Below are 13,987 nucleotides of genomic sequence, written 5' to 3' on the forward strand. Positions count from 1 at the left end.
CCCCCCCCCCCCCCCCCCCCTTTTTTTTACAGTCTACAGTAAATATACATCAGCAATTCAAAGTTTTATGACGGTAATGGAGATATACAGTGGCTTACACATTGTTAGACTGTGGACAACTGGAAACAGGCGGGCCTGTAAAATTGTTGTAAGATAAATCTCTGCAACAGACTTATTAATAACACCATTAGCAACAGCGAAGAACAAGATAAAAATCAAATTCAACCATTCATGCCACAAGCAACATGAAAATATATAATTATGTATTTTGAAGGATACAGAATTTGTAAGTATAGAGTTTACACTAACATGTACTTTTGGTTGTTCACAATCCAGCTCGGTACTTGACCGCTCAACGAGTTGTTACTAAGGAACCTACAACAAGTGATTGCACTTTTTTTTGTTAAATCATTAATGAACACAAACTTGAGTTACAGAAGTTTCAGTTATATTAATACTTTAACATTTTCAACAAATACATAGCTTTAAATAACAGAGCGTTGTTGTCACGTTGGAATATTAACTCACATGAAAAATTTGAAGGCATTAACGAGATTTTGAAATGTGTCTGGAATTGGACCACTTAATCTGTTGAAGCTTAGATCTCTATTGCAAGATAAAAATGATTTCCATCAAGCAATATTAATTGTGGTACATTATTTATAGGAAAAAAACATGATATACCAATAAAAATTGAATTTAAGGAACTTACAAAGTTCTTAGTGTACTAATCTGTCCAAGGTATGGTGGGATACGATCCTCGATTAGGCAATTTCTTAAGACCCTATGTAGGAGAAAAGACCGAGGTTAGAAAAATATCTCCATAAATTATCCCTTAATCCAAAAGCTTAAACTTGTGGATTATGGCATTGAATACCGTAAAAAAATTTCATAAAGGGCTTTTTATTCTGAAACCATGTAAATCCCTCTGTGAATCTAAATATTTGAACCGGAACATGAATCTTAATATATCAACAATTTATAACTTATTCTTACAGTATTTGTAAACGTTTCAATCGAGTCAAATCAGGAAAGTTTGTGGATGGCCCTTTCACATCAGTTATCATCCTAGCAAACGGGAAACACAAACAGTTATTTAAATCGATATACATTCTTTGATGTTACTATATTAATGACAATTACAATCGAAGTAAGCTCACAATTCGGTTAAGTTTTCCAACTCGGATATGGCTCGAGGAATGGGATTCTCCATGGAAGTTCCTTGAATACGACTACAATGAGTGATTGTGATTATACTTGAGTGAATTGATAATATTGCAAGAGTAGATTTTGCAAAAACAAATAAATAAATAAAACAGGAAATGAATTTATATAATTTATATAGAAACACGATATCTATCTACTCACAGTTTATAAAGTTTAGTCCAGTTGCCAATAAATTCAGGTAGTCTTCCAGATAAATCATTTCCATCTATCCAACTGCAAGATTGAAGAGCATGTAAAATTAAGAATTGTGGAAAACAAGAATTAGAAAAGTTCAAAGGACGCCCATCAAGATATTTATAACATACAAATCGGTCATGTTCTTCAAGTTCCCATAAGAATCAGGAATGGAGCCTGTGAAATGATTTGAAGAAAGAAGTCTGCAATGAGTAGCATCAATGGTAAAAGTCAAACAGACAGACAAACCAACGTAGCTCTGAAAATGAAGGTTGTAGGAGGACATTGTAAAGACAGCCATAGCTTTTGTTTTAAAATAAAAAGGAAAAAAAAAAAGATATCTAACAATCTTCGCAACTGGCTCAGTTTGCCGAAGCTCTCAGGAAGATTTCCTTCAAGCTCATTATTTTCCAAGTTCCTGTAATCGTGGAATCCCATTACTCATCAAATCCACTAACCATAAATGTAAATTAAAACATGAATTACAAAACATAAAGTATAAAACTGTTGGCTTACAGTTCCTGAAGCGAAGCAATATCACCAATTTCTTGAGGAATGTGACCACTAAGCCGGTTTCCCACCATAAAACTGAACAAAACGAAAAGAATTATGATCAAACTGATGAAGTTCATAAGTAAATTGAACCAACATCAGTTTACTCAAATCCCTAAAAGAGAACTTACAAAGTAACGAGAGGAATGCGACCAAACTCCTTAGGAATTGATCCATTTATCAAATTGCCGTTCAGATCTCTGTTTATTCAAGAAAAAATTAACTTAAACAGGATCAATTTTGGTATAACAATCGTTTCACCTAAAAACATGATTTCAAAAGACATGCTACAAATACACACTTACAAGTACTGCAGTCGAGTAAGATTCGCAAATGCAGCCGGTAGAACTCCGGTTAGATTGAGACCCTTCAGCCGACTGCGGTAAAAAGAGAGTATAATCAATTTTGATCAACGTATCGACATTTCTACATGTTCATAGATCATACATTGATATTAACATCATAGATGAACATAGGATGATTTGCACAAACAAAAAAAAAAAAGGGCATAAGATCTAAAAGGAAGGAAGAGAAGGATGTTACATGCTGCGGATGCTGCAAGTAGATGAATTACAACTGCAATTCACCTCTCTGATATTGGTAGCACTGATAAGTCTGTTAGAAAATCCGTCTCCATTACTGCAAGAATTCTGGTGGACATTCCAACTTAAATTCTTCAGCTCTTCTGAAATTGCTTGAAGGGCGCTCACTGTGTTTGTTTTATTTAAAATTAAAATTATTAGGATTATCCAATCCAATGTCATAAAATTACTTCTAATTTTAAAATTTGTTCATAAAATTCAACAAATTTATTTCAATAAATTTTCAAATATACGCTTGCCATACAATTATCCATACATATATTTATTAAAATATTATTTATTGAGGAGAAAATACTAATTAAATATTTAAAAATAAATAAATATATATTTTATTAAAAAAATAAATAAATGACCAACAAATCCAATTTTACAACCCGAACAACAGAGTTGAGTCTAAAAAATATCTCAATCAACCCACAAACACTCCTGGTGTCAAGTCACATATCTAATAAATTTCTTAACTTTAATATATATATATATATATATAAATTTCTAATGTTTTAATAAAAATTGACCATTTTAAAATTTATCGTGAGATAAATTAAAAAGTGTGAGATAATTTTAAAATTATAAACTCTTTAGGAATAAACGGGATAAAATGTATATTATTTTCATTATAATTCTTATTCCAATTGTGTTATGCTTACAATAAATTTTAACAAAAAAATAAATAAATAAACAAATTTTAGGGTAAAAAATTAATAGATATTTAAATTTAGTTGGATGGTAGGATTATATGATTGAAAATGTTAAATTTTACCTTTTAAATTAAAAAAAAAATGTAATTTTAATAACTAGTAATTAACTATACTATATAAAAAAAAATAAGAAAATAAAAATAAAAATCCCAAACATTAAAAGAAAAAACATATTTAGGCTAACATAGTGTGTGGCACCTTCTTGTTGGGGCAGAGGTTGTGCATCAGATCCAAATTCAACGAAGCAGTTGAAATACAGCAACCCAAGAACAAGAACATGAACACCAACATTCTTCAAATCCATGTTCCTTAAAAACACAGACAATAAAGCAGCAGCAGCAGCTCAAAAACGAGATCAGAAGAGTTCAAATGGGCAGAGAGATGTGTGGAAGATGGAGAATTTATGGAAAAGGATGAGAAGACTTTGAGAAGACTTGTTTGTTTGTATGTTAACCACCATTCAATGCATTATTTTGATTCAGCTAGAAAATAAAATTGTCAATTCCGATTCGACATGCAATGGCCCTGACGTTGTTGTGCGACATGACAATGTTAGCTACTTATCTTGAATTGTTCGTAAGAGTGAGGACATGAAATGAAGTATTTTTTTTATAAGAGTGTCGAAACCTCTCTCTAGGAGACACGTTTTAGATCTGTGAGGTTGATGGCGATACGTAACGGACCAAAACGGATAATGTTTGCTACGGTGAACCTTGATTGTTACACGTTCTTCTGAGTCTTTCAATTATTGATGGAGATATTTCTCTACGTGAGTTACTTGTGTCATAAATGCTCTCGTTATCACTTCTTCTCTCTTCTAATGTGTGAGAAACTTGAGGTCTCAAGGAGTAACTCATGTATTGTTAGTAAAATGATGAGAACTTTTCTTCTTTTCGAGATGTCTGCTTGAGTCTATATAAAGTCTTTTGGGGACGACCATAAAATTTCAAGCCCACTGTTAGTACATATTGTCCGCTTTAGCTTGTTATGTATCGATGTCAACCTCACGGTGAGGTTTCTGCACCCTTAAGGAATGCATTGTTCCTCTCTCCAACCGATGTGAGATCTCACAATCCACCCTCCTTGGGACCCAACATCCTCGTCCACACATCGCCCGATGTCTAGTTCTAATACCATTTGTAATAGTCCAAAACCATCGCTAGCAGATATTGTCCGTTTTTGCCTGTTACGTATCGTCGTCAACCTCACGGTTTTAAAACGCGCCTTCTAGAGATAATTTTCTACACTCTTATAAGAAATGCTTCGTTCCCCTCTCGAACATGTGGGATCTTTCAATCCACCTCGTTAGGGGCTTAGGATCATCACTGGCACACCGCCTGATACCTAACTCTATTACCATTTGTAACAATTCAAGCCCACCGCTAGCAGATATTGTCCGCTTTGGCCTGTTACGTATCATCATCAGCCTCACAGTTTTAAAACGTATCTTCTTGAAAGAAATTTCCACACCCTTGAACTCTCTCAATCCACCCCTTTGGGGATCCAACTTCCTCATTGGCACACTGCTCGATGTCTAACTCTAATACAATTTGTAACAGCTCAAGCCTACCGCTAGCAGATATTATCTATTTTGGCCCGTTACGTATCTTCCAAGGAGAGGTTTTTACACTTTTATAAAAAATGTTTCGTTCCCCTCTCCAATCGATGTAGCATCCCATGTGATGAGTCATGGATGAGTCATAAAAACCTCTTGATTAAGAGAACCATGAAGAAGAACATTCTTAATATCTATTTGTTTCATGGTACATTTGAAGAGTATGTAAAGGTAAGAAGAAAGTTACAGAAGGAGAGGAACATGCCAACCAAGTTCCTGTGGCTAATGATTTTCTAAAAGACACAAGAATTTACATGAACCGTGTCGGTGTCTGCTAAAACAAACCTTTGAAACTATTCAGCACACAAAACCAACACTCTACAGAAGAATATGAATGGAAATGGAAACAGAAAATGCATCAAACTCAATGTGTTTTCATTTATAGCAGATTTCTGGTTGAAGAACAATCTTGGGTCTCCTCCTTGTGGGTAGAAGTAGAGGAGTCAATCCACAGCCCATCAACTAACGTGCTTTTTTGCATTGGAATGCCTTGTGATGATGTCGAAATGCTAGTCATTGATATGCTATCTTGTGACAGCCTTTCAAAGGCTTTGAACCTTGCATCTTGCTCGACTGCACTGCGCTTGATGATCGGTGCTTGGACCGCAATTTTCCCTTCGAGCATGCTAACCACTGAGGACATGGTTGGCCTAAGAGTCGGAGACGGGTTTGTGCATAAGAGAGCTATATGAATCATCCGCATCACCTCTTCTTTCGAGTAATGTGACTCGAGACTTGGATCAACAAGTTCCAGAACGTTTCCTTGCTCTTGTAATACATAAGCCTTCAACCAAGTAGAAAAAGTATATGTAAGACCATCCACACTGAACTAAACGACTAATGGCTAAAAGAAAATCAGTTACCCAATCCAGAAGATAAACGAATTCCTCCTTTGGCCTGTAATTTGTGTTGCTTTTCCCACTAACAATCTCCAACGCCACAACTCCAAAGCTATAAACATCTGCCTTATCAGTTAAGTAACCTCTCATCGCATATTCAGGAGCCATATAACCACTGGAAGGTAAGACGGTAATATAATTATCGCTATCAAGACAATGAGTAAACAAATCGACATTAGGAAGATAGAGATCAACGTACATTGTGCCTGCAATTCTTGTGCTAATATGGGTGTTCTCCTCCTCATCAAGCCTAGCCAACCCAAAGTCAGAAATCTTGGCACTCAGAATTTTATCAAGTAGCACGTTGGTAGCTTTTATATCTCTGTGAACAATTTTCAACACAGATTCTTCATGAAGGTAAGCCAATCCCTTTGCTATTCCCAAGCATATCTTCGTTCGTGTCGTCCAATCCAAGTGTAGTCGTTGCTCATCAGAGCCTTAAAAATGAAAACCATGACATATTATAACCAATAACCTTAATTAGAAACTAAAAAAAGTTACGAATATGACAGGCACATCTAAAATTCTTACCAAAAAGGGCACGAGCAAGACTGTTGTTCTCTAGATACTCATATACGAGCAGTAATTGGTTTCCTTCGATACAACAACCATAAAGCTTAACAAGATTTGGATGTTGTAATGCAGATATCATGCCGATCTCAGTGACGAATTCTCGGTTTCCTTGCCTTGATTTAGAGGATAGCTGCTTTACAGCAATTGGAGTACCATCCGACAATACACCCTGCCACATATGTTTGGTTTTATGTTGGATTACAAAGTAAACAACATTGCAGGAAAGATGATAGGACATTAGGCAATGATGCAACATAGAGCACAGAGGATAGCGCTTCCATAGCTTACCTTGTATACAGGACCGAAACCTCCCTCACCTATCTTATACGTCGGGTCAAAGTTTTTGGTGGCTGCTTTGATTTGTCTCAAACTGAAATAGCCCGTCTTTAAATCTAGTGCCTTCAATTCTGTAGACAAAAGATTGCAGATTTGTTATCAAAGGAATTTATAAGCTAAACAAAATATTCCACATAGAGTTGACTAAAAATGATTCAGTTTGTCTTTGAAGAAGTCAAACAAAATGGACACATGTATGAACTTGAATTTGAATGTAACAGCTCAAGCCCACCACTAGTAGATATTGTCCACTTCGGCCCATTACGTATCGTCGTCAGCCTCGCGGTTTTAAAACGTGTCTACTAGGGAGAGGTTCCACACCCTTATAAGTAATGCTTCGTTCCCCTCTCCAACCGACGTGGGATCCCACAATCCACCCCCTTGGAGACCCAACTTCTTCGCTGGCACAACGCCTGGTGTCTGACTCTAATACAATTTGTAATAGCCCAAGCCCACCGCTAGTAGATATTGTCCACTTCGGCCCGTTACGTATTGCCTTCAACCTCACGGTTTTAAAACGTGTCTACTAAGAAGAAGTTTCCACACCCTATAAGGAATGTTTCGTTGCCCTCTCCAACCAATGTGGGATCTCACATTGAATAACTCCCTAGCCTAGCTCTTTGGTTTCCATTCACTTGTATCTTACCACTGTCTTCAGCGTCCTTTCCACCCAAGTAACCCTTCCATCGAAGAACAGCCAATACCAACACAACAAACACAAAACTACTAACAACAATGCCAGCAATAGCTCCAGCTGATAGCGCTCCAGTATCCACATCAAAGTCTACAATAGCAGAAGAGCATAGCAACCGTTTAGAACTGATAGAATCTCAATGATTGAAAGAGAAAAAACCAGTACACAAAAGTTCTAGAAGTTACCAAAAAAATGACTAACAAAACAAAAGAAGAAAACTTTTACTTGGTGTCACCGAGATCCCAGATATCAGAGGTCCATAAACCCCTCTTCTTGGAATGGCCGTTGTTCCTTTACCAGCCCAGTATAAGTGGATCTCCAGCGTACTCCCATTGACCAAAATATTAGGCTCTTCCAAAGTAAAGCTCTCACCAACTCCAACTTCCTTCAATATGTTAAAATTTTTTCTAACCAAATTTCCCTGTTGAGAATTGATACAAAATTTAATATAGTGATTACTCTATTCCTACGCTAAGCATAGAAATATACCAAATATCTTTCCATTTTTCACTCACTTGAATGGAGATATCAAATATGCGCTCTCCCAAGCTGCTGAATGTTTGGTCAGCAGTAAACATTATTTCAGCAAAGTGAAGCTTCACATTGTAACTTCCTCTTCTCAAGCAAAGTCCATAGTACTTGAGCGAAAGAGGTGCGAGTCGAGCGGTTTGGTAGATGCTCGGAATAGAAGCATTGCTACTTGTTACTCTGTAATCAGCACTCTCATTTCCCAGAAAAACACCAGTACTGCTATAAGCCCATCTGTCTGAGAAGGAAAGGAAATTGGACTTGCCACCTAGAGTTACATCCTCTTCATATGCATTACCATCAAGCTCCATTCTTTGGCCTCCACAATTTATGAACAAGGAATGAACTACAAGAGCAATTAAAGCCATGTATCAGACATGTAGTTCAATCAGGAATTTGATGGCTGCAACTCGTAGAAGTTTGCGAGTTAAATTAGATTGAGGTACCTTTTAGACCAACTCAATTGTTCTAATCATAAATTTATCAAACTTAAAGAACCTCAAGAACTTTAACTCAATCCAATCACAAAACATTTCGGTTGAGTTATTATGGTCACTTGTTTAAAATTTTGTTAACAAAGAAGTGGATAAACATGAACTAAGATTATTGGAGAATAACAATCTTAACAAATTAATCAATGAAGTAAAATTTGACTAAGACGTTTGTACGTATATTTTTATCATTGGGAACCTACAAACCAACCATAAAATTTTCATTTATTTAAACTCAACTAAATCCAACCCATAGGTTTTTTTGGGTCATCAGTTCTCTTTAACACCAATAGCTACTAGTAAAATGCTACCTTTCCGAAAGAGGTAAAAATATCATTCATCTTCACTTACATCGAGTTCCTATAGGACAAGGGAGATCCTTCCTCAAGCACCAAGAAACACTGCAAATTAGAGACTTTAGAACCTACGACACATGAAGTTTAGAAAAAGAAAAAAGTTGTCATATATGGTAGGTAAATTCTCTTACGTTTCATTCATTGCAGATGAATAACTTGAAACCAAGTTCCTGTAAACAACAATGAAATAAGATATATCAGAGAAGTAGAACTACAAATATTAGAACTTTCGCCACAGAAATGGTAGATATGAAATGGCTTACACATCAGACTGTTGACAACTAGAAACTGGGGACCCTGTAAAATTGTTGTAAGATAAATCTCTGCAATAGATTTTATAATATCATCATCAGGAGCAGACAGAGCAGTTGATAGATAAGAGCTTACATAATTTGAAGAAAGATTTTGTAGTATAAGACTTTCGTATTGAACAGAGAATCATAGAGTTTATACTAACATGCTCCTTTCACTGCTCAAGATCCAGCCTGGTACTTGGCCACTTAATGAGTTGTTGGTCAAAAACCTACATCAAGAAATCATTTCATTTATCACCTTGCATGTCATGGGCTAAGCAAAAAATATAATCCTTAAACTTGTGGAGTCATGTCTAACTTTTAAAATGTGTTGAATTCGTTTACGAACTTTCAATTTTGTTTCTAAAAAGTTTTGGACCTATTAGATACAAAATTGAAGTAGACTCGAAAGATTAAGAGCCTATTTGTAACAGTCAAAGTCCACCGCTAACAGATATTGTCCGCTTTAGCCCGTTACATATCGTCGCCAGCCTCATGGTTTTGAAACGCGTCTACTAGGGAGAGGTTTCCACACCTTTATAAGGGATGTTTCGTTCCCCTCTACAACCAATGTGAGATCTCAGAATCCACCTCCCTTGGAGGTCAGTGTCCTCAGTGGCACACAGCTTGGTGTCTGGCTCTGATACCATTTGTAACAGTCTCCACCGCTAGGAAATATTGTCTGCTTTAGTGTCATCAGCCTTACAATTTTAAAATGCATATACTAGAAAGAGGTTTCTACACCCTTATAAAGAATTTTTCTGTGAGATCTCACACTTTAGGCACAACCCAGAAAGTTTAGATACCAAACTTGTAATTTAACGATATATATGTACACTATGAATATGAGCTTACAAGAACCGAGTAACTCCGGCAAGATTCTGAAATGTGTCTGGAATTGGACCACTCAATTCGTTGAAGCTTAGGTCTCTAGAGAAAAACAAAAGTTCCATTGTCAGATGGCATGAACTCATCCAAGAACATTTAAACAAACATGCTCATAGAAAAGAAAAATGAATTTCAGCAACTTACAAAGTTTTTAATCTGATAAACGTTCCAATATATTCTGGAATACGATCCTCGATTAAGCAATTTCTTAAGACCCTGATTAGAAAAGAGAGTTAAAACCAATCAATCTAACAGGAAGGCTTATAAGAAATCAACAATTTATAAGTTTTGCATACAATTCTTCTAAAGATGTCAATTGAGTCAGATTGGGAAAACTTGTTGCTGGTCCCTTCAAATCAGTTATCCTCCTGAGAAAGAACAAACATTGCTACATTAGAAATCATTCACCAAATTAATACAGATTCTTCATATCACTAAGCTAAACAACAATGTTAAGTAGTGAAGTGTAGGAATCCTTACAATTCAGTTAAGTTTTTCAACTCGGATATGCCACGAGGAATCGGGTTCTCCATCGAGGTTCCTTGTATATCCCTGTGTATCGACAATTATACATAATCTAAGAGTGTGCTAGATATAGATTATTAAGTCTTCTAGTAACAACCTGTAATTTTTAGGATATTACAGATACTTACAGTCTTTCAAGTTTGGTCCAATTGCCAATAAACTCGGGTAGCTTTCCTGACACATTATTTCCATCTATCCGACTGCAACAACATGTACAAATAAGAAATTTTGGAGGACTCAGAAACTTAAAAAAAAATTAAGATGAACTTGAGAATAACTTACAAATCAGTCAAGTTCCTCAAGCTTCCATAAGAGTTTGGAATCGGCCCTGTGAAGTTATTTGCACTGAGAAGCCTGTCGATAATGAAAACAGATTTGTTAGGTAATGGAGATTGCTGCTTATTTATATTTATAGGTTACTCGACGGTTATACACAATAAAGCTATATAGGGTAAATGACATAAAGTAAATGGTGCGTAGTTACACAGTAAAATTATATATAATAGGTGAGTATATCTGGTAAAACGATATATAGTAAACTGAATCATATATATACTCCTTAGACAGTTCTTTGAAAATGTACTTTCAGCATTCTCCATATTCTCTCCAACGGTACATACTTGAATAATCCATATAAACCTCTAGCCAATATTCCTCCTTACATTTTCTCTCTGTTTTTTGTGTTCATCTAAATCGAGTGTGTGCGTTGCTGCGCGATCCTAATAAGTTTAACATGACGTTTGAACAAGTGGAAAGCGATGTTCAGATACCCATCAAAAACCCAACTCACGAAAGTCATTCTAAACTCACTTTTTAATCATTCAAAAAATCGAAAAGTACGGATCTTACAATCTTTGCAAGCGGCTCAATCTCCCGAGGCTTTCGGGAAGATTCCCTCCAAGGAGATTGTTTTCCAAAACCCTACAAATGTAAATCTCATTCATCATCAACCTCTAAAAATCTTCACTACATGAAATTTAATCAATATAGTTAAATGACTTACAGATGCTCAAGTGTGACAATGTCACCAATTTCTGGAGGGATTGAACCACTTAGCCGATTACCCAACATGGATCTACACATAACAGATTCAAAATGAGCTTGCCAAGCTCCATGGATTCGTAAATGAAGAAAAATTAATCCCCATTATATGTAATAACTTACAGATCAACAAGAGGAATCCGAGCAAACTCTCTAGGGATTGATCCGGATATTAGATTGCGAGTAAGATCGCTGCGTTTTTTATAAGAAGTATCTTAGTACTGAAATGAAAAACTCAAATGTCAAGATGATTCTATAAGGAATGATTAGAACTTACATCCGTTGCAACCGAGTAAGATTTGCAAATGCCGCTGGCATAGCTCCTATTAGATTGAGGCCCTTAAGCCGACTGTAGTAAGAAAACGAGTCGAAAAAGTATCAGACGCGTTTCGTTGGTGATCTGAAATGGAAACTTGAGCTTAAATTCAAAAAGAAAGTGAAGATCGTTACATGCTAGTGACTCTGCAATCGGTGGCGGTGCAAGTGCAGTTAACCTCTCGCAGAATATCAGTACCGTCGATGATTCTATTGGAAAATCCATCGCCATTAATGCAGGAATTTTGGTGCACATTCCAGTTCAAGTTCCTTAACTCTCTGGATATTGCTTGAAGGGCTCTCACTGTTGCATTCAGATCATTCGTTTAATATATTACAAGTATAAATCTTCCTATTTCAATCTTATTCTGATTGATTTATATATATATATATATATATGTATATGTATGTATATAGATGTATATGTATATGTATAGATGTATATGTATATGTATGCATGTATATTTATGTAGATATATATATATATGCATGTATATGTATATATGTAGATGTATATGTATACATGTAAATGTATATATATACATGTACATGTATATCTAAATATATATGTATATGTATATACAGAGGTAATTTTCATTTTTTTAATACATTAAAAAAAATAAAACATTTAAATAAATTTAATAATAATTCATACTTTTTTATATTTAAAATTTATTTATTTATTTATTTATTTAGAAAGTATGTGTTTATATATTGAGCTAGGGTGGAGATTTGGGTGAAGTCGGGACAATAATATAATATTGTCTCGAGTTCTGTTTAGTTGATTGAGAAAAATCTCTCTCTCACTGTCACGGTCACTCTCACTCTCGTCTCCTATAGACTAAATAAACATTTTTATGCTCTGTGTGTGTCTATAAGGGTAGGGACGAGAATTTGAGTGAGTTCGTGACAATAATGTAATATTGTCCTCGACACCGTTTAGCTGGTGAAGAAGAATATCTCAATGCTATTAACTAATAAATTTTCTAATTCATCATTAAAAAGAAAAAAGAAAATATCTTAACTTAATAGAACCACACGTGGGACCAAATTTAAATTATATTACAAACGGATAAGAAAGTCAAAGTTTGACTATTTGAATAAGAGGAACGTCGACAAAGTTGAATATGCTTAAACATAATCAATAATTGTTATAAATTATTATTTATCATTTTAAATAATTATCTTTTTCCCATACATTTATTGCTAACAAGTTGAATTAGCAGGAAAAAAAAGATAATTATTCTTCAAAAAAAATTCGTTCAAAACCCAAAAATGGAATATAAAACATATTTTAATGAGATATTTATGTCAGGATATTTTCCATGGAAGGTTTCTCGGCAACCAAACAGAATTCCGGAAAACAGAGCAGGTCGGAAAGTTTCCATTTGCAGTTAAAACCAAACAGGAAACACGAAAACAGAGCAATAAGGAATTTCGTGTTGTTTCCTCGTACGTTTTCCCAGTAACCCAACAGAAAAACACAGATTCTTCAACTAGAACAGACCAAAACAGATCAAATTTCAACTCCGAATAGAAAATCAAAACAGAGCAGAGCAAATGAAAAGAACAGGGTACCTTCTTGTTCGGGCAGAGGCTGAGCGTGCGATCCAAATCCGACAAAGAAATTGAAAACGAGAAACCCAAAGACAAGAACACGAACACGATTCGAAAAATTGGAAGCCCTGAAATCCATGTCCCAAGTTCCGACCGTCGAACACAGCGAGCAGAGAAACAGAGCATCAACGGAAAAGAACAGTACTGAGAGAGGGAGAGAGAAGGAAGGAAGGGATAATGGAATTTGAAGGATGAGAAGGAAAATACAAACTTCAATTCAATTCAATTCAAAGTATGGGATTTAATGTGACTGATGGAACAGAAGAATTATGTCGGAAATATATGTTTGCCAAATTAAAGGCATAAGACGCCGACAGTTAGTTTTTTTTTTTTTTTTTTTCTGGAAATATCTATTTTGAGTGGAAGTATATTTATTTTTTATTAAAACTTTAGATTGAATTAAAATTTATACTCGAGTAAATTTAATTTTTTTTTTTTTTTTTTTTTTATCTTTTTGTATAGAAGTTGGATTCTAATTTAATTAACGCTTTAAATTTTATTTTATAATATATTTATAGACTATGAAACTAATTATAATTATAAAAGAAAAACTAAATATTAAG

At 35.0% G+C, this 13,987-nt stretch overlaps 2 protein-coding genes across 3 annotated transcripts in view; both read right to left on the minus strand.

Annotated features, from left to right (window-relative positions):
- The window catches only part of LOC111480458 (probable LRR receptor-like serine/threonine-protein kinase At1g53430), a 9,144-nt gene extending 5,531 nt beyond the window's left edge, over positions 1-3,613 (minus strand). Inside the window, exons 1-14 of the mRNA XM_023125507.1 lie at positions 3,452-3,613; positions 2,497-2,662; positions 2,259-2,330; positions 2,085-2,153; positions 1,918-1,989; positions 1,748-1,819; positions 1,533-1,604; positions 1,369-1,440; positions 1,161-1,232; positions 997-1,068; positions 713-784; positions 529-606; positions 310-375; positions 99-161 (exon numbers count right to left, since the gene is read on the minus strand). Coding sequence (XP_022981275.1) covers positions 99-161; positions 310-375; positions 529-606; positions 713-784; positions 997-1,068; positions 1,161-1,232; positions 1,369-1,440; positions 1,533-1,604; positions 1,748-1,819; positions 1,918-1,989; positions 2,085-2,153; positions 2,259-2,330; positions 2,497-2,662; positions 3,452-3,557 — 1,124 coding nt within the window. The 5' untranslated portion in view covers positions 3,558-3,613. The remainder of the gene's footprint in view (positions 1-98; positions 162-309; positions 376-528; positions 607-712; positions 785-996; positions 1,069-1,160; positions 1,233-1,368; positions 1,441-1,532; positions 1,605-1,747; positions 1,820-1,917; positions 1,990-2,084; positions 2,154-2,258; positions 2,331-2,496; positions 2,663-3,451) is intronic.
- A 1,391-nt stretch (positions 3,614-5,004) lies between these two features.
- Positions 5,005-13,706, minus strand: LOC111480453 (probable LRR receptor-like serine/threonine-protein kinase At1g53440). 2 transcript variants are annotated; one of them, XM_023125499.1, is made up of 24 exons: positions 13,386-13,698; positions 11,943-12,111; positions 11,770-11,841; positions 11,616-11,684; positions 11,455-11,526; positions 11,301-11,372; positions 10,734-10,805; positions 10,580-10,651; positions 10,407-10,478; positions 10,223-10,294; positions 10,071-10,142; positions 9,894-9,968; positions 9,203-9,268; positions 9,009-9,068; positions 8,877-8,915; positions 8,741-8,790; positions 7,886-8,244; positions 7,596-7,791; positions 7,323-7,460; positions 6,629-6,747; positions 6,299-6,509; positions 5,967-6,204; positions 5,732-5,882; positions 5,007-5,652 (listed from the first exon to the last, which is right to left on the minus strand). In XM_023125499.1, the coding sequence occupies exons 1-24, from the start codon at positions 13,501-13,503 to the stop codon at positions 5,248-5,250; spliced, it is 3,039 nt and encodes a 1,012-aa protein (XP_022981267.1). In that variant the 5' UTR covers positions 13,504-13,698; the 3' UTR covers positions 5,007-5,247. The 2 variants fall into 2 exon arrangements, with proteins under 2 accessions (XP_022981266.1, XP_022981267.1); XM_023125498.1 differs by having other exon boundaries at positions 5,005-5,652; positions 5,732-6,204; positions 13,386-13,706.
- Between the last annotated feature and the right edge of the window lie 281 nt (positions 13,707-13,987).

The sequence above is a fragment of the Cucurbita maxima genome, unplaced genomic scaffold (assembly GCF_002738345.1).
Source record: "Cucurbita maxima cultivar Rimu unplaced genomic scaffold, Cmax_1.0 Cma_Scf00006, whole genome shotgun sequence".
NCBI classification, from domain to species: Eukaryota; Viridiplantae; Streptophyta; class Magnoliopsida; order Cucurbitales; family Cucurbitaceae; genus Cucurbita; species Cucurbita maxima.